Here is a 20,192-nt window from a genome sequence, read left to right as displayed (position 1 = left end):
CAGTCACTGCTCAGTCTAGTGTAAACACTGCCACCTGTCATTGCATAGTCTAGTGTAAACACTGCAGACAGTCACTGCTCAGTCTAGTGTAAACACTGCCACTGGTCACTGCATAGTGTAGTATAAACACTGCAGACAGTCACTGCTCAGTCTAATGTAAACACTGCCACCTGTCATTGCATAGTCTAGTGTAAACACTGCAGACAGTCACTGCTCAGTCTAGTGTAAACACTGCCACCTGTCATTGCATAGTCTAGTGTAAACACTGCCATTGGTCACTGCTCAGTCTAGTGTAAACACTGCCACTGGTCACTGCATAGTGTAGTATAAACACTGCAGACAGTCACTGCTCAGTCTAATGTAAACACTGCCACCTGTCATTGCATAGTCTAGTGTAAACACTGCAGACAGTCATTGCTCAGTCTAGTGTAAACACTGCCACCTGTCATTGCATAGTCTAGTGTAAACACTGCAGACAGTCACTGCTCAGTCTAGTGTAAACGCTGTCGCTGGTCATTGCATAGTCTAGGGTAAACACTGCAGACATTCACTGATCAGTCTAGTGTAAACACTGCCACCTGTCATTGCATAGTCTAGTGTAAACACTGCAGACAGTCACTGCTCAGTCTAGTGTAAGCGCTGTTGCTGGTCATTGCATAGTCTAGTGTAAACACTACAGACAGTCACTGCTCAGTCTAGTGTAAACGCTGTCGCTGGTCATTGCATAGTCTAGTGTAAACACTGCAGACAGTCACTGCTCAGTCTAGTGTAAACGCTGTCTCTGGTCATTGCATAGTCTAGTGTAAACACTACAGACAGTCACTGCTCAGTCTAGTGTAAACGCTGTCGCTGGTCATTGCATAGTCTAGTGTAAACACTGCAGACAGTCACTGCTCAGTCTAGTGTAAACGCTGTCTCTGGTCATTGCATAGTCTAGTATAAACACTGCAGACAGTCACTGCTCAGTCTAGTGTAAACGCTGTCGCTGGTCATTGCATAGTCTAGTGTAAACACTGCAGACAGTCACTGCTCAGTCTTGTGTAAACGCTGTCGCTGGTCATTGTATAGTCTAGTGTAAACACTGCAGACAGTCACTGCTCAGTCTAGTGTAAACGCTGTCGCTGGTCATTGCATAGTCTAGTGTAAACACTGCAGACAGTCACTACTCAGTCTTGTGTAAACGCTGTTGCTGGTCATTGCATAGTCTAGTGTAAACACTGCAGACAGTCACTGCTCAGTCTAGTGTAAACGCTGTCGCTGGTCATTGCATAGTCTAGTGTAAACACTGCAGACAGTCACTGCTCAGTCTAGTGTAAACGCTGTCGCTGGTCATTGCATAGTCTAGTGTAAACACTGCAGACAGTCACTGCTCAGTCTAGTGTAAACGCTGTCTCTGGTCATTGCATAGTCTAGTGTAAACACTGCAGACAGTCACTGCTCAGTCTTGTGTAAACGCTGTCGCTGGTCATTGTATAGTCTAGTGTAAACACTGCAGACAGTCACTGCTCAGTCTAGTGTAAACGCTGTCGCTGGTCATTGTATAGTCTAGTGTAAACACTGCAGACAGTCACTGCTCAGTCTTGTGTAAACGCTGTCGCTCGTCATTGCATAGTCTAGTGTAAACACTGCAGACAGTCACTGCTCAGTCTAGTGTAAACGCTGTCGCTCGTCATTGCATAGTCTAGTGTAAACACTGCAGACAGTCACTGCTCAGTCTAGTGTAAACGCTGTCGCTGGTCATTGCATAGTCTAGTGTAAACACTGCAGACAGTCACTGCTCAGTCTAGTGTAAACGCTGTCGCTGGTCATTGCATAGTCTAGTGTAAACACTGCAGACAGTCACTGCTCAGTCTAGTGTAAACGCTGTCTCTGGTCATTGCATAGTCTAGTGTAAACACTACAGACAGTCACTGCTCAGTCTAGTGTAAACGCTGTCGCTGGTCATTGCATAGTCTAGTGTAAACACTGCAGACAGTCACTGCTCAGTCTAGTGTAAACGCTGTCTCTGGTCATTGCATAGTCTAGTATAAACACTGCAGACAGTCACTGCTCAGTCTAGTGTAAACGCTGTCGCTGGTCATTGCATAGTCTAGTGTAAACACTGCAGACAGTCACTGCTCAATCTTGTGTAAACGCTGTCGCTGGTCATTGCATAGTCTAGTGTAAACACTGCAGTCAGTCACTGCTCAGTCTTGTGTAAACGCTGTCGCTGGTCATTGTATAGTCTAGTGTAAACACTGCAGACAGTCACTGCTCAGTCTAGTGTAAACGCTGTCGCTGGTCATTGCATAGTCTAGTGTAAACACTGCAGACAGTCACTGCTCAATCTTGTGTAAACGCTGTCGCTGGTCATTGCATAGTCTAGTGTAAACACTGCAGTCAGTCACTGCTCAGTCTAGTGTAAACGCTGTCGCCGGTTATTGAACAATCTAGTGTAAATGCTCCTGCAGGTCACTGCACAGTCTACTTTAAACGCTGCCACCGGTCACTGCTCAGTCTAATATTAATACTGCTGCCGGTCCCTGCGATATCTTCTGTAAATGCACACCAGTCGCTGCACAGTCCATTGTAAACACAGCTGGCGGTCACTGCTCAGTCTAATGTAAATGCTGCTGCCAGTCAGCCTTCAGTCTATTGTAAAAGCTCTTGCCAGTCCCTGCACAGTCTAGCGTTAACACTGCTGCCGGTCACTGGGCAGTCTATTGTAAATGCTGCCGCCGGTCACTGCACAGTCTAGTGTAAACACTGCTGCCGGTCACTGGGCAGTCTATTGTAAATGCTGCCACCGGTCACTGCACAGTCTAGTGTAAACACTGCTGCCGGTCACTGGGCAGTCTATTGTAAATGCTGCCGCCGGTCACTGCACAGTCTATTGTAAATGCTGCCGCCGGTCACTGCACAGTCTAGTGTAAACACTGCTGCTGGTCACTGGGCAGTCTATTGTAAATGCTGCCGCCGGTCACTGCACAGTCTATTGTAAATGCTGCCGCCGGTCTCTGCACAGTCTAGTGTAAACACTGCTGCCGGTCACTGGGCAGTCTATTGTAAATGCTGCCGCCGGTCTCTGCACAGTCTAGTGTAAACACTGCTGCCGGTCACTGGGCAGTCTATTGTAAATGCTGCCGCCGGTCTCTGCACAGTCTAGTGTAAACACTGCTGCCGGTCACTGGGCAGTCTATTGTAAATGCTGCCGCCGGTCTCTGCACAGTCTAGTGTAAACACTGCTGCCGGTCACTGGGCAGTCTATTGTAAATGCTGCTGCCGGTCACTGCACAGTCTAGTGTAAACACTGCTGCCGGTCACTGGGCAGTCTATTGTAAATGCTGCCGCCGGTCACTGCACAGTCTAGTGTAAACACTGCTGCCGGTCACTGGGCAGTCTATTGTAAATGCTGCCGCCGGTCACTGCACAGTCTAGTGTAAACACTGCTGCCGGTCAGTCCACAGAGCAATGGAAATGCTGCCTCTGTTACCCGCACAGTCTAGGATTAATGCTGCCGCCGGTCACAGTACTTTCTAGGATAAACTTCCACCAGTTACACGTTAAAGGCCAATGTTACATAGTGGTAGGATCACAGGGTTGTTTTGATGAAATTCTGGGAAGGTTAGTCCAAAGTTGAGACAAATTACCGAAATGATGGGAAATTGTCATGTATTGTATCCGGTATATTAATAACACTCTGTCTCGTTTTGCAGGTGGGAACGCACTTTGGATACTTTCCAAAGGATCTTGTAGATGTTAAACAAGTTTATGAAAATGATGAGCTGGAGCTACAGACAGATGTAAGCGTTTCTCTCCTTGAATTATAAATGTCAGGCAGTGGGAAAATTAGTATATTGTGGGGGATTTATAGCAACCAATCCAATCCCAGCTCAACCTGAATTAATCACAAACTTGTAAAATGCATTGTCCTAGTGCTTGAAATGACTATCCAGCCTATTGTCAAATCAAGGTACTTGCTTAGAAATAATTATCGATTTATTTTCCAACATAATTATTATTTATTCTTCTTTTAGGAAACAGATTTTGTTTGTTCCGAAGATGGAAGGGATAAATTCGATAGTTACGATGTTGATGAACTTTTAAAAAAACAAAAAGGAAGCATAACTAGTAATGAACCATTATTAGGGGGATCACCTTCTCCAGAGATGGAAGCACCACCGGCGGAGAAATCCTCTTCAGTTTCTGATTTACCTTCTGAAGAACCTTCTGGTGCAGAAGATAAAGCATCAGAAGAAGAACTTAAGGGAGAAGAAGGTGAACTTTCTCCTTTGAAGTCTGGAGTAACCTTGGAAGAGTCTGAAAAAACATCAAATGTTGGGACTCCACCAAATGATCCTTCCAACTCAGAACTTGAAAAACCCAACGAAGACCAACCTGGTGTAAACTCAGAAACCATCATTGAGGAGCCATCTGCTTCAGAAGCAAAAATAGTGGCATCATCTATAAGATCTGGAACACCATCCGAAGAGCCATCAACTCCAGGGTCTAAAGAAAAACCAGTAAGTGATTCAGAAACTGGAGAATTACCAGATGAGCCACCTTCTTCAGATCCTAAACTGGCTGCTTCCGATTCTGCATCAGAATCTGTAGACATGCCCACTTCCGAATCCCAAGAAAAAAATCAACAACCCCTGGAAATCCCAAAAAACAAAATGAAGTTGAACAAACAGGCAGATACAGATCCAACGGAAAGTGTTCATTTCCCAAAAGATAAAAATGTACATAGTCACATTGTAAATAGTCACTCCAAAAATTCTCAGGAAGAAAATGTTGCACATGATCCACAAAACACAAAAAGAAAATCACCACAAGTGCCAGATAGTGAAAAAGCCAAAAATGACAGCATTTCTCAGGGAGAAGCCAATGAATCTGAAGAGAAGGATACAAACTTTAAGTCCTATACTCTTATAGACGAGGAACTGGTTCAGAAATTGAAGACCAAAATTGGCTCAACAGGCGATGCTATTGTATCCAATGATGAGGAGACCAGAAGCATTACAATGGATGAGAAATATCTTTATGAGGAAGACAATCCCAAGTATAAAGTCTATGAAGAAGAATATGAGGAGGTCATTTCAGAAGAGTTTAAGGAACCTCCATTGTTGTCTTTCGAAGAATCTGATGTGAAGCCATTTGATCAGGCGACTTTTGAAAATGATTCTGCCTCTAGCACCCCACTGGAGGCAAAAACAACACCTCCCGAGGATGAGGTGAAGGTCTCTGTAGATGTAGGTCATGCGACACCTCTAAAGCAAGAAAACAACATAGTGACCACATGGGGAGACACCTTCTTCGCCATTGTTAGTGGTGGGGAACACACACGGGATGTCACCGATCAAGATGGAATAGATTCCGAGGAAGAGGAGGATGAAGAATTACCTGAAGACTTGGAAGAAGACAACAATTTGTATTTACTTGGTATGGAGGAAAACAGTATAAGGCATGAAAACTCTCAGCCACCTTTTGATGATGATCTATATATTTTAGAAGAAGAACTGGCGGAGGAAACATTGTCCGCTGTTGAGGGTGATCAAACTTTGGAAACAAAACCAAAAGTTAATATTACTTCTAACAGCTCATCTGAAAATTCAGTTAATTTGTCTTCTATTGATGAAACTTCATCTTCCAAAAGTGACGTTGATCTGGAATCGGTAACTAAAGAACCAGAAATTCTGGATCAAAAAGGTAATGCAGATCTGGAAGGAACAAGAGAACCAGAAGTTCTCGAACAGGCTGGTAGTGCAGATCTGGAAGGAACAAGAGAACCAGAAGTTCTCGAACAGGCTGGTAATGCAGATCTGGAAGGAACAAGAGAACCAGAAGTTCTCGAACAGGCTGGTAATGCAGATCTGGAAGGAACAAGAGAACCAGAAGTTCTCGAACAAGCTGGTAATGCAGATCTGGAAGGAACAAGAGAACAAGAAGCTCTTGATCAATCTGGTAATGAAGATCTGGAAGGAACAAGAGAACAAGAAGTTCTTGATCAATCTGGTAATGCAGATCTGGAAGGAACAAGAGAACAAGAAGCTCTTGATCTTGCTGCTAATGTAGATCTGGAAGGAACCAAAGAATCCCAAATTGAGCAACAAAAAACTGTGTCTACAGAGGAGACGACCAAGTCAGTGGAGGATGCTGAGGTTACAGGTCCAGAAACTGACACATTGGAAGATCCAAGCAAAGATCCTAAAGAAAACAAAGGGACAAATGTGGTGGGCACAAAAACTAATATTCTAGATCAGGCGGCAACAGGAGATAATAAAGCCATTAATGAGAAACTTCCAATATCTGTGGAGTCCAAGCTCGAAAACCCCCAAACCAATATAGACCAAACTGAAGAGAGACAATCAAATGAAAGTGACCCAGTGTTAACAAGTAAACCTGATCTGGAAGATGCTGAATCTATTAGTAATAAAGTTTTAGTTGAACTCTCAAAAGAAGAGGAAGATGCACAGCTACCAATTTCAGAACTACAGACAAAGGAAAACAAAGAGCAAAGATCTGATAAAGAGGAAGAATCTGCAGCTAAAGCACAAGTAGATGATAAACCTGTTGCAAGTCATGAAGGCAACTCCCACAAATTGGGTGATGGTTCAGATGAAGAAAATACAGAAAATGTAGAGCTTCCAGAAAGTTCAGCCAACACAGGACCAGAACCATCAAAGTCAGATCAATCCGATAGAACTAATAAAGAAGACCCTTCGCAATCAGATCGTGAAATTGTTCTAGAAAAAGAGGTCCATGTGGAAGTTAAGCCCTCATCAAATATTAATCGAGATGAGACGGATGAGGAAAATGAGGATGGGCTGTTAGAAGATGAAAACGCTGTTAATGCCACACGATCTAGAAAGCTGGAATCTGACGGTGATACTGGTGACAATGTCAAGACATCGGAGCCCAAAATCCTACTGTCTGGAGAAACAGCATCTGAAAATGAAGAAGGCACAGAAGTCACAAAAGCTTTCATTGTAGAAAACATTGAGGATGAAAAGAACACTGTGACCCAACCAAATCAAGAGGAAATGGTGACAAAAGATGAAGAAAGAATCCATGTTGATGACAATCTGAACACAGTAGAAGAAACTCAACAGGAGACACCAGCAGAAGATGAGAAAACACCCAAAGGAGACTTTTTCCAGGAAACTGACTCTGCCAGTGACAAGACAGTCAATGCAGAAGACCTTGAAAGTCCTCCTGACACATTCCATGATGACTCCATGCCTTTAGAGAATGATGACCAGGAGGAGGAATCTTATCTTGAAGGTATTACCGCTCTGTCTATCATGAGGGAGAATCTGGATGAAACCCGTATTACACTGTTCACCAAGTACCTTGGCCTTGACAATCTCATGAGACTGGAAGCCATGTTTCACGACATGAACTCTGAGTTAAAAGTCGCACGGAAAGTTAATGTACGTCTGGATCATATCGACAAAGCTCTGGACCAGATCTTAGAGGCATCTGAAAGCAATATACTTGACTTTGTTGAGAGTGTCTTGGATTCCAGAGAAGCAAACAATGATGAGATCCTTGCCACCGAGAAGGAAATGTTTGACGAGGAGTCAAGTTTGCTAGATGATATCCAGGAAATCTCGTATAGGCTCAGACAGAAACATTCAGCCTTAAGTGAGAGTACTTTGCTTGCTCCAGGAGTCCAGGACCAAGATTTAATGGAAAATGGTGAGAATATTTTCTTCTATATTACAGTTTTTAGTGATCCACTACATTACAAATGTACTATATATGGATCCACTTTATCTATCTATCTACCTAATCTTCACAACAAAATGTAGGATCCCTTTAAAATGCACGTGCCCATTCCCATGGTAAGTATTCTTGTTAGTAGAACTTGATATCTCCACTTAAAAATCTTATAGGACTACCAATTCTACAGACTTGGCCATATGTGGTCAACTTTATGTTGACCGTAGACATCAACATTTGGTCATGACCTGATGACTATTCTGATTACTCCACATTAGAGATGAGTACTACTCTGGTCCGACATCCACTTCGGTTCTCCATGTCTGTTGAACATGGCAGTGTGAACGTCGTCATCCGGCACTTGAATGCTGGCGCCTCTAGAAATTACTAGGCCTGATGTGATGGATAGAACATAGCGATGTCAAAACATTGTGGGGGCCAAGTAATCGCAAAATGCTCAAAAGATGCAGGCATCTGATTGCCGGCCAAGGAAATTCATACTGCCGTGGTCAGGCTGTCACGGAGTAGCAATCTCTTCAGTAGTTACTTCTACAAGAGATAGGTATGACCTCCTGCAACTTTCCTAGGAAATGACAGCTGATTGGTAGGAGTATTGGCTGATCGCTAAGAGTATCGGCTGATTGTTAGGAGTATTGGCTGACCACCAGTAAAGCTCTGTTCACATTATTTTAAAGGGGTATTCTTAAATTGCCTTAATTAGTTAGACAGCATGAAAATAAGAAAGTTTGTCATTGACTTTCTTTTCCTATCTGTTGTCATTCTCCTGCAATGAGAGCTTTTATCTATTATAATGTACAGCTTTTTTCCATGGAGCCTGTCCAGACCCTACCTGAGAGTGTGCAGTAGTTACATTTCAGGAGACGGGTTAACTCATGACATACAAGCCACCTCTTTGCAGCCCGTTGATTTCTGTACAACAATTAGCTTCTCATCTACCTCCCCCTCCCTGTCATCTTCTGAAGAGATGCAGTTATAAATCACCAGTCCCGAAGCTTTCAGAGCCGGTCTTCTAATCCAATCTCTCTGCTCTGTGCACTTGTTCAAATGCTCTGTTATCTTTATGTGTAAATAGAGAAATATCAGTGTAGACTCAGAACAGACTACGGATAGCTGAATGTGTTACAGCAGAACTTGTGCTGAGCTTTATAGCTCTGGTAATGCTACAGCTCTGCTACTCACCAGAACTGTCACTCAAGGAGGAGAACCCGCCCCACCAGAAACCAGGAAGTGAGGAAACTGTAAGGAGTCCACAGAGTTATGAGTTGCTCATGAGACAGCTTTCGAATACCCATTTAATGGCTTATATTTGCCGCATATGGCTGGAAACCCCATCTTGTATCACCAGCAGAGGCCTCTGATGGATGGCATAAAGTGGAATCCATTGCCCATAGGCTCCGATGTTAAAAAACAAAGTGTATGCCGTCTCAAATTGTACACACAGTTTTGTAGTCTAATAGACTATTCCAGACCTTTTTTTTCTTTTTTTTTGCCAGTCCAACAGAGACCAAAAGGACAATATTTTGGCCACTGTTGGGCTAATAAAGTCCAATTATTGGATAAGAACCTCGTCTAAGAGCCATCGTTTTCATAATATTTATACTGTTACATCATAAGGCAAATGCACATATACGCATCCTATGCAGGTCGAACGTACCCCCTAGTTTAGTCCGATCATTTGATAATAATAATTCAATAATAATTTATAATAGACTAGCCCTATTATTTGGGTCACAGATTTTTGCTCCTTTCATGGTTGACTTTCTTTCTATAGAAAAGACAGTAGAAGACGTGAAAAATGAGGAGAACACACTAGATGCTGAACAGAGCACAGTGGGGGGAGACACGGTACCAGAACCACAGGCGGATGAGACCGTAGAATTCAGCACCACAGAGCAACCACCAGTACTGGAGGCACAGGTGGAGGAAACCACAGTGCAACCACAGGAACTGGAGCCACAGGTGGAGGAGACCAGAGAGCAACCACCAGTACGGGAGGCAGAGGTGGAGGAGACCACAATACAACCACCAGTACTGGAGCCACATGTGGAGGAGACCACAGTGCAACCACCAGTACTGGAGGCAGAAGTGGAAGAGACCACAGTGCAACCACCAGTATTGGAGGCAGAGGTGGAGGAGACCACAGTGCAACCACCAGTACTGGAGGCAGAAGTGGAAGAGACCATAGTGCAACCACCAGTACTGGAGGCAGAAGTGGAGGAGACCACAGTGCAACCACCAGTACTGGAAGCAGAAGTGGAGGAGACCACAGTGCAACCACCAGAGATTCATAAGGAGGAACCTGAACTTGTTTCTCCTACTGAACACCCGGTGGATATAAGCAAACCTGATCCGGATGTGGCGATATCCCATAATGTGGAGAAACTGGACCCAGGTGAGAGATTTATGATTTTATATATCACCAGACCATTGCACTGTTCTTACTGCTAAAGATGTCTGTTATATCAGCAGTTGTTGGGTAGTGTTGTCCTGTAAAAGCTAAATCTATACTTGTATACAGAAGAAGCCCATGTTATATCAGCTGTACATATATAATTATATGCAGAAGATGCCCAGGTTATACCAGCATGATGATGTCACTATACATAAGCAACATTGAGCATATATGGACATACACAACGTATAACGCTCTGTCTTCCATCCTTGCAGTCACTGCTGTAGATGAAGGTAGAGTGGAGACGTTCGAGGCAGAATCCATGTCGTTGTCATCTGTGTTGTCTTCAATGGCCAACGCTTTCCTTGCAGCCAAGATGAGTATGTCTCCGGTTGCCAGCTTGGTAAGTCGTACACATGAGACCATACTATTGCTGGAAGTCATCGTACCAACTGCATGACCCCCTCTGCAAACCAAGAGAGCCTGGCAATCAGCGCTGATATTGCTACAGGGGGAATGTAGTAATACATGACGGCCATTCAAATTAATGGGTGACCGTGTAATACACAGTTGCGTAAAGGGGTTCTCTGGGAATACAAGAATAAGCAAAAACATGACATTATAAATGAATTCCTAAATACTTTTAATGAGAAAATCACCCTTTAGTACTTTTATAGTAACTCCAGTTAGACAGGGAGGACAACAGTGTGAGCAGCATCTTATCTCAGCACCCCTGGCATCTCCAGAAGAATAGGGTGGACAGCAGTGAGAGCAGCCTCTTCTTACCTATGCTCCCCTGGTATCTTTAGTATTATGTCAGATAGACAGGGAGGACAGCAGTGTGAGCAGCCTCTTCTTACTTCAGCACTGCTGGTATCTCCAGTGTTAGATCAGATAGACCGGTTGGACTGCAGTGTGAGCAGCATCTTCTTACCTCAGCACTCCTGATAGCTCCAGTATTAGATCAGATGGACAGGGAGGACAGCAGTGTGAGCAGCCTCTTCTTACTTCAGCACTCCTGGTATCTTCAGTACTAGATCAGATAGACAGGGAGGACAGCAGTGTGAACAGCCTCTTCTTACCTCAGCACTCCTGTTATCTTAAGTACTAGATCTGATAGACAGGGTGGACAGCTGTGTGAACAACCTCTTCTTACCTTGGCAGTCTTGATATCTCCAGTATTAGATCAGATAGACAGGGTGGACAGCTGTGTGAACAACCTCTTCTTTGTTTAGCACCGCTGGTATCTCCAGTATTAGATCAGATAGACAAGGTGGACAGCAGTGTGAGCAGCCTCTTCTTACCTTGGCAGTCTTGATATCTCCAGTATTAGATCAGATAGACAGGGTGGACAGCAGTATGAGCAGCCTCTTCTTACCTCTGCTCCCCTGGTATCTCTAGTATTAGATCAGATAGACAGGGTGGACAGCAGTGTGAGCAGCCTCTTCTTACCTCTGCTCCCCTGATATCTCTAGTATTAGATCAGATAGACAGGATGGACAGCAGTGTGAGCAGCCTCTTCTTACCTCTGCTCCCCTGATATCTCCAGTATTAGATCAGATAGACAGGGTGGACAGCAGTATGAGCAGCCTCTTCTTACCTCTGCTCCCCTGGTATCTCTAGTATTAGATCAGATAGACAGGGTGGACAGCAGTGTGAGCAGCCTCTTCTTACCTCTGCTCCCCTGATATCTCTAGTATTAGATCAGATAGACAGGATGGACAGCAGTGTGAGCAGCCTCTTCTTACCTCTGCTCCCCTGATATCTCTAGTATTAGATCAGATAGACAGGGTGGACAGCAGGGTGAGCAGCCTCTTCTTACCTAGGCAGTCTTGATATCTCCAGTATTAGATCAGATAGACAGGGTGGACAGCAGTGTGAGCAGCCTCTTCTTACCTCAGCACCACTGGTATCTCCAGTATTAGAATATCTTCCTACACATGAATGGAGGGGGCAGAGTTTCCTACTCTTACAGGCACCTGTCCTATTAGTATTCTAGGACAGGCTTCTACCTCAATAGGCAAAATGAGTGTGATTGGCTAATTAAAGGTATTTTGGAAATTATGTATAATGATATTTCCTTTTATTGTTCTTTCTATTCCCAGAAAACCCTTTTATAGCCCAAGAGACAATTAGATCTTTATTGTATCTGGATTTATTTGGTGCTATTTGTAGCTCCTTGGGAAGCGCTGCTGCCTTCCATGAAACCTGACACGGGTTCATCTCTGAGGCTTCTGGAGCACGGATGTGTCAGACGCTCCATGGTAGAGCGCGGTATTGAGCCTCGTGATGCTGTGGAGCGCAAAAACATTCTTTGATCCGGTCCTCTAAAGTTTTATCATTGAAAGTAGAATTCACCTTTAGGGATAATGTCTCGTGTGGTGGTGGCCAAAAATCGCCCATTTGTGAGGGCAAACTGGTGCACCAGTCTGCCCTAATCCTGGGGAATCACCGGCAAATTTGTACATTCACTCGCATGGTTTTCGGAGGCAGGTGGGGATCAGTTACAAAGTGGTGTCTGGGAAGAGCCGGCATTTGGAAACTTTTAAGCATTGGTCAGTATTGTTCAAAATCTGCACTCCTCAAACCGTGAGTCGCCCGCATTGTTGTTCTCTGGCTGGTGTATCCTAAGAACAGGCGACCAGGACCCTATCGGGTGTTGGTCCGACTCTTGGTAGTGATTGTCCGAATCACTGGAATGGAAATCCCGGGCACGGCCACTACCAGGAGTATTGTACTGCACCACTGATGTGCCGCCACTGTAAGTGCTGAGGGTAGGACACCCGCAAAGTCTAAATTTGAAGTCCTTATCAAAGGAGAGATCATCAGTGTTGTATTCTTGAAAATACCTTTAAGATAAATTAAAGTAATATATATATATATATCTTTTTGACATGAACCTAAATCAGTCTAGCACCAATAAGTGGAGTCTGAGTCATGTTGTTTGTATGAAAGCATTAAATAAGCATGCTCTAATGTGGGACAGGTCATTGTACAGGAGGGGGAGGAGGTGAGCTATGACATCACCAATTGTGAATGGCGGATCCTGTGTTATCTACTGTATATAGAGGTGTTATCAGTCATTGTACAGGAGGAGAAGGTGAGCTATGACATCACCTATTGTGAATGGTGGATCCTGTGTTATCAGTCATTGTACAGGAGGAGGAGGAGGTGAGCTGTGACATCACCTATTGTGAATGGTGGATCCTGTGTTATCTACTGTATATAGAGGTGTTATCAGTCATTGTACAGGAGGAGGAGGTGAGCTGTGACATCACCTCTTGTGAATGGTGTATCCTGTGTTAGCTACTGTATAGAGAGGTGTCATCAGTCATTGTACAGTAGGAGGAGGAGGTGAGCTGTGACATCACTTATTATGAATGGTGGATCCTGTGTTATCTACTGTATATAGAGGTGTTATCAGTCATTGTACAGGAGGAGGAGGTGAGCTGTGACATCACCTATTGTGAATGGTGGATCCTGTATTATATGCTATATATAGAGGTGTTATCAGTCATTGTACAGGAGGAGGAGGTGAGCTGTGACATAGCAAATGGGCCTCCCCAGACATCAGAACAGGCGGTCCTCCTGCTACTATTGCTGGCAGCCTATCACGACTAACACTGAGCTCCCCCTAGTGGTGGCTGCAGGCAGTGAGTGTTTTATTATACACTTCAGGCCGTGTCGCTAAGGATCTGGAGCTCCAAACCTTATAATACGATTATAAAATGAAGCCGCGCAGAAATTTAGATGGGACAAGGACAATATTTGCTGGTAGATTATATGACGCGTCTGACAGGTATAACCTCCGGCCAGGAGGATGTTCTCGCCTTTCATCACTCAGTTCCTGTGGTTCTGCTAAGACAAACAAGGCTGCTCCACCAGGCTCACAGCGATGTGTAATGATATTTATCTAAGGAGAAATTAGTGATTTTTCGGTTTCAGTGAACAGGAGAGTAAATACGGATTATTAATCCTCGGGACGTCCGCAGGGCAAACATTGGGCAGAGCGGAGGCCTCATTCATCACTGTCTCCGGGCCTGAGACAACCCTAGAAGTGACGTCATTCATGGTCCGACCACAAGCCACCATTGATGCTGGTTCAAAATACAAAATACATTTCCGATCAGTAAAGACGTTTATCATTGGTTATCAGAACCTTGTGATAAATTCCAGCAATACCTTTACATGGCCGGTCCGCCCCTCCGTTACTGATAAATCAGCGATTGAATTGATATGTAAATGAGGCTGAAGAGCTATGGTAGATCTAAAGCCTCTGTCACTCCAGCTCTATTCCCCGCCCAGTGCAGCCTCCTCCTTCCTGACTGACAGCCTCTATGCTGTGTATCTGTGAGAAGAGCTGTCAGTCAAGCAGGAGGAGGCGGAGCTGGGCAGGGAATAGAGCTGGAGTGACAGAGGCCTCAGATCTACCATAGCTCTTCAGCCTTATTTGCATATCAATTCAAACGCTGATTTCTCAGTAATGGAGGGACGGACCGGCCATGTAAAGATATTGCTGGACTTGACTTTGAAAGCGCTACATGCTCACATGAATAGTATGGGGTCTGAAATCCGGCTGACAGATTCTCTTTAAAGGGAACATGTCATCAGAAAATGATTTACTGTTTTGTATTTTTAAAAAATTCGTAGTAATTTTTTTTTTGTCTTTCATATCGCAATCTTTATTAAAAACAAAAAAACTAAATTAGTAATCGTGCAATTTTCACACTGGTCACTGAGGCTTTTTAGTCTCATACTTCCTGTTGTTTCAGGAAGCGTTTACTGAAGTTTCCTCATAAGATGCAGGATCACAATGACTGATAACACCTCTATATACAGCAGATAACACAGGATCCAGCAATCACAATAGGGGATGTCACAGCTCACCTCCTCCTCCTCCTGTACAATGACTGATAACACCTCTATATACAGCAGATAACACAGGATCCAGCAATCACAATAGGTGATGTCACAGTTCACCTACTCCTCCTGTACAATGACTGCTAACACCTCTATATACAGTAGATAACACAGGATCCACCATTCACAATATGTGATGTCACAGCTCACCTCATCCTCCTGTACAATGACTGATAACACCTCTATATACAGCAGATAACACAGGATCCAGCAATCCCAATAGGTGATATCACAGCTCACCTCCTCCTCCTCCTGTACAATGACTGATAACACCTCTATATACAGTAGATAATACAGTATCCACCATTCACAATAGGTGATGTCACAGCTCACCTCTTCCTCCTCCTGTACAATGACTGATAACACCTCTATATACAGTAGATAACACAGGATCTACTATTCACAATAGGTGATGTCACGGCTCACCTCCTCCCCCTCCTATACAATGACTGAGAACACCTTTATATACAGTAGATAACACAGGATCCACTATTCACAATAGGTGATGTCACAGCTCACCTCCTCCGCCTGTGCAATGCCTGATAACTCCTTTATATACAGTAGATAACACAGGATCTACTATTCACAATAGGTGATGTCACAGCTCACCTCCTCCTCCTCCTGTACAATGACTGATAACACCTCTATATACAGCAGATAACACAGGATCTACTATTCACAATAGGTGATGTCACAGCTCACCTCCTCCTCCTGTACAATGACTGATAACACCTCTATATATAGTAGATAACACAGGATCTACTATTCACAATAGGTGATGTCACGGCTCACCTCCTCCCCCTCCTATACAATGACTGAGAACACCTTTATATACAGTAGATAACACAGGATCCACTATTCACAATAGGTGATGTCACAGCTCACCTCCTCCGCCTGTGCAATGCCTGATAACTCCTTTATATACAGTAGATAACACAGGATCTACTATTCACAATAGGTGATGTCACAGCTCACCTCCTCCTCCTCCTGTACAATGACTGATAACACCTCTATATACAGCAGATAACACAGGATCTACTATTCACAATAGGTGATGTCACAGCTGACCCTGCTTGACCTTGAACATAAAAGATCAGGTCATTGTCTCTCTGTTGCTTTTAATGTACATGTGAATTTCCTAAAACAATGGGACGTTTAGGGCGGATTAATTAAAGCATTTATGGCAGGTCCTAAAACATTTTGAGAAGTCACAATATTTTGGTGCAAAAAAAACTCACCACAAATATGTGGAGTCGGGACACAGTATGACAATGTCTACCTGTCAAATGCCTCAAAAGTAGTGATGTTCCTTACTCCAAAAATGTTACTGCAATCCCTGACTGGAGTAAGATTTCTGGCGAAGCTCACGTCTGCTTAGGTGCAATGAATCCTGTGTCTTATTCCTGCTCCTCATTAAGACTGAGATCGGCCTCAGTGGCCAGTGTGACAAGTGCAGGATGCAGCATGTGAGCTCGGCCTTTGGACGGGGTGACAGCAGCGTATATTCTCTCATCGGGCTGATTATGCTGAGCACAGTCTGATCAGAGTAGGATCCGATCCTCTCGAATGAGAAGATGGAAAAAAAAGCCTCTACATAGTCTCCAGTCTGTGGAGATTGGGCTGCACTCAGATGTTGTCCGAGTGCAGCCCGATGGTTTCCACGGACTCATTGGCTTGAATGGCCGAGTGCGATCTGAGCATCTGAGGCAAATTGTGGACGCTGCGTTTGTTTGTTTTTTCGGACGGACCCCATAGGATAACTGGTCCCAGCGCGATCCTATGTTTTGTCCAATAATCCAGTCGTCTGCACTGGATTATCGTGCAGGCAAAACACGTGTGGAGGAGCTCTGCGGGTGTGTGTACATATTGTGTATATATATATATATATATATATATATATATATATATGAGTCACACACATACATATATATATATGAGTCACACACATACTACTAGTCATTAATTACAGCAGGTAACGGCTCCTGGTGGACAGTGACATGCCTGAAGTGCCAGTGTAAGGAGACTTATAGGCCGTGCAGTGCTGCTCTGGGAGATTAATTATGCAAATTGCCTATAACATAATTATACTAGTATCCATATTTGCATAAATTATAGCAAAAATTTTAATTCAAGAATTTTTGAAATATTGAAGCCAAGATTAAAATAAATAAATAAATATATATAGAGAGAGAGAGAGAGAGATATTAAGCATGACCCCTGCTGTGCGCTCCCGGGTTCCTGAGATGCCCCTGACTTCCGGTCTCTCAGGTCAGCTGATTCTAACACAAAAACTACAAGTCCCGACATGCACTGCGGGCTGGCACCTGTCTCGGCGCCAACCATACATTGTCCTGTGTGAGTTTAGGAAAAAAAACAACAAACAAAAGAAAAAGCTTCCGTCACATCTGTGGTCGCTGAAGGGGTTAACGTAAGACCCGTCACCTGCGCGCGCTCGCTGCTTCCTGCTTCCGGGTTGTCGCTGACCATTGACGTCACCGCATCCGGGTCTTGCCGGGGACTCAGTGGTGACGTGTTGTTATGACAGGAGGCGAAGTTCAGAGCAGCTGAGGCAGCGGCAGGTGAGTGGCTGCAGTGTGCGAGTGTCACAGAGGAGTGCGGCTGCTTATACACGGGACACAGGGGGAGGCTGCTCCTTATACTGAAGACTGAGGGGGGAAACTGCTCCTTATACACGGGACACAGGGGGAGACTGCTCCTTATACTGAAGACTGAGGGGGGAAACTGCTCCTTATACACAGGACAGAGGGGGGAGGCTGCTCCTTATACTGAAGACTGAGGGGGGAAACTGCTCCTTATACACGGGACACAGGGGGAGACTGCTCCTTATACTGAAGACTGAGGGGGGAAACTGCTCCTTATACACAGGACAGAGGGGGGAGACTGCTCCTTATACAGAAGACTGAGGGGGGAAACTGCTCCTTATACAGAAGACTGAGGGGGGAGACTGCTCCTTATACTGAAGACTGAGGGGGGAAACTGCTCCTTATACACAGGACAGAGGGGGGAGACTGCTCCTTATACAGAAGACTGAGGGGGGAAACTGCTCCTTATACAGAAGACTGAGGGGGGAGACTGCTCCTTATACAGAAGACTGAGGGGGGAGACTGCTCCTTATACAGAAGACTGAGGGGGGAGACTGCTCCTTATACAGAAGACTGAGGGGGGAGACTGCTCCTTATACAGAAGACTGAGGGGGGAGACTGCTCCTTATACAGAAGACTGAGGGGGGAGACTGCTCCTTATACAGAAGACTGAGGGGGGAAACTGCTCCTTATACTGAAGACTGAGGGGGGAAACTGCTCCTTATACAGAAGACTGAGGGGGGAAACTGCTCCTTATACAGAAGACTGAGGGGGGAGACTGCTCCTTATACAGAAGACTGAGGGGGGAAACTGCTCCTTATACTGAAGACTGAGGGGGGAAACTGCTCCTTATACACGGGACACAGGGGGAGACTGCTCCTTATACTGAAGACTGAGGGGGGAAACTGCTCCTTATACACGGGACACAGGGGGAGACTGCTCCTTATACTGAAGACTGAGGGGGGAAACTGCTCCTTATACACGGGACACAGGGGGAGACTGCTTCTTATACTGAAGACTGAGGGGGGAAACTGCTCCTTATACACAGGACAGAGGGGGGAGGCTGCTCCTTATACTGAAGACTGAGGGGGGAAACTGCTCCTTATACACAGGACAGAGGGGGGAGACTGCTCCTTATACTGAAGACTGAGGGGGGAAACTGCTCCTTATACACGGGACACAGGGGGAGACTGCTTCTTATACTGAAGACTGAGGGGGGAAACTGCTCCTTATACACAGGACAGAGGGGGGAGGCTGCTCCTTATACTGAAGACTGAGGGGGGAAACTGCTCCTTATACACAGGACAGAGGGGGGAGGCTGCTCCTTATACTGAAGACTGAGGGGGGAAACTGCTCCTTATACACGGGACACAGGGGGAGACTGCTTCTTATACTGAAGACTGAGGGGGGAAACTGCTCCTTATACACAGGACAGAGGGGGGAGGCTGCTCCTTATACTGAAGACTGAGGGGGGAAACTGCTCCTTATACACAGGACAGAGGGGGGAGGCTGCTCCTTATACTGAAGACTGAGGGGGGAAACTGCTCCTTATACACAGGACAGAGGGGGGAGGCTGCTCCTTATACTGAAGACTGAGGGGGGAAACTGCTCCTTATACACAGGACAGAGGGGGGAGGCTGCTCCTTATACTGAAGACTGAGGGGGGAAACTGCTCCTTATACACAGGACAGAGGGGGGAGACTGCTCCTTATACAGAAGACTGAGGGGGGAAACTGCTCCTTATACACGGGACACAGGGGGAGACTGCTCCTTATACTGAAGACTGAGGGGGGAAACTGCTCCTTATACACGGGACACAGGGGGAGACTGCTTCTTATACTGAAGACTGAGGGGGGAAACTGCTCCTTATACACAGGACAGAGGGGGGAGACTGCTTCTTATACTGAAGACTGAGGGGGGAAACTGCTCCTTATACACGGGACACAGGGGGAGACTGCTTCTTATACTGAAGACTGAGGGGGGAAACTGCTCCTTATACACAGGACAGAGGGGGGAGGCTGCTCCTTATACTGAAGACTGAGGGGGGAAACTGCTCCTTATACACAGGACAGAGGGGGGAGGCTGCTCCTTATACTGAAGACTGAGGGGGGAAACTGCTCCTTATACACAGGACAGAGGGGGGAGGCTGCTCCTTATACTGAAGACTGAGGGGGGAAACTGCTCCTTATACACAGGACAGAGGGGGGAGACTGCTCCTTATACAGAAGACTGAGGGGGGAAACTGCTCCTTATACACGGGACACAGGGGGAGACTGCTCCTTATACTGAAGACTGAGGGGGGAAACTGCTCCTTATACACAGGACAGAGGGGGGAGACTGCTCCTTATACAGAAGACTGAGGGGGGAGACTGCTCCTTATACAGAAGACTGAGGGGGGAGACTGCTCCTTATACAGAGGACAGAGGGGGGAGGCTGCTTCATATACGGAAGACTGAGGGGGGAAACTGCTCCTTATACACAGGACAGAGGGGGGAGGCTGCTTCTTATACGGAAGACTGAGGGGGGGAAACTGCTCCTTATACACAGGACAG

At 45.3% G+C, this 20,192-nt stretch overlaps 1 protein-coding gene across 2 annotated transcripts in view; it reads left to right on the top strand.

The window, feature by feature from the left end:
- The window catches only part of MIA3 (MIA SH3 domain ER export factor 3), an 89,971-nt gene that overhangs the window by 14,941 nt on the left and 54,838 nt on the right, over positions 1–20,192 (top strand). For both annotated transcript variants that reach the window (XM_073671897.1, XM_073671896.1), the window contains exons 3-6: positions 3,696–3,782; positions 4,017–7,680; positions 9,497–10,117; positions 10,393–10,520. In XM_073671897.1, the coding sequence (XP_073527998.1) occupies positions 3,696–3,782; positions 4,017–7,680; positions 9,497–10,117; positions 10,393–10,520 (4,500 nt within the window). The remainder of the gene's footprint in view (positions 1–3,695; positions 3,783–4,016; positions 7,681–9,496; positions 10,118–10,392; positions 10,521–20,192) is intronic.

This window comes from Phyllobates terribilis, unplaced genomic scaffold (genome assembly GCF_046119375.1).
Source record: "Phyllobates terribilis strain yellow unplaced genomic scaffold, ASM4611937v1 Scaffold_3__8_contigs__length_932513732, whole genome shotgun sequence".
NCBI classification, from domain to species: domain Eukaryota; kingdom Metazoa; phylum Chordata; class Amphibia; order Anura; family Dendrobatidae; genus Phyllobates; species Phyllobates terribilis.
Note: the sequence above shows the minus strand (reverse complement) of the source record. Positions and strands in the feature narration are given on the sequence as shown.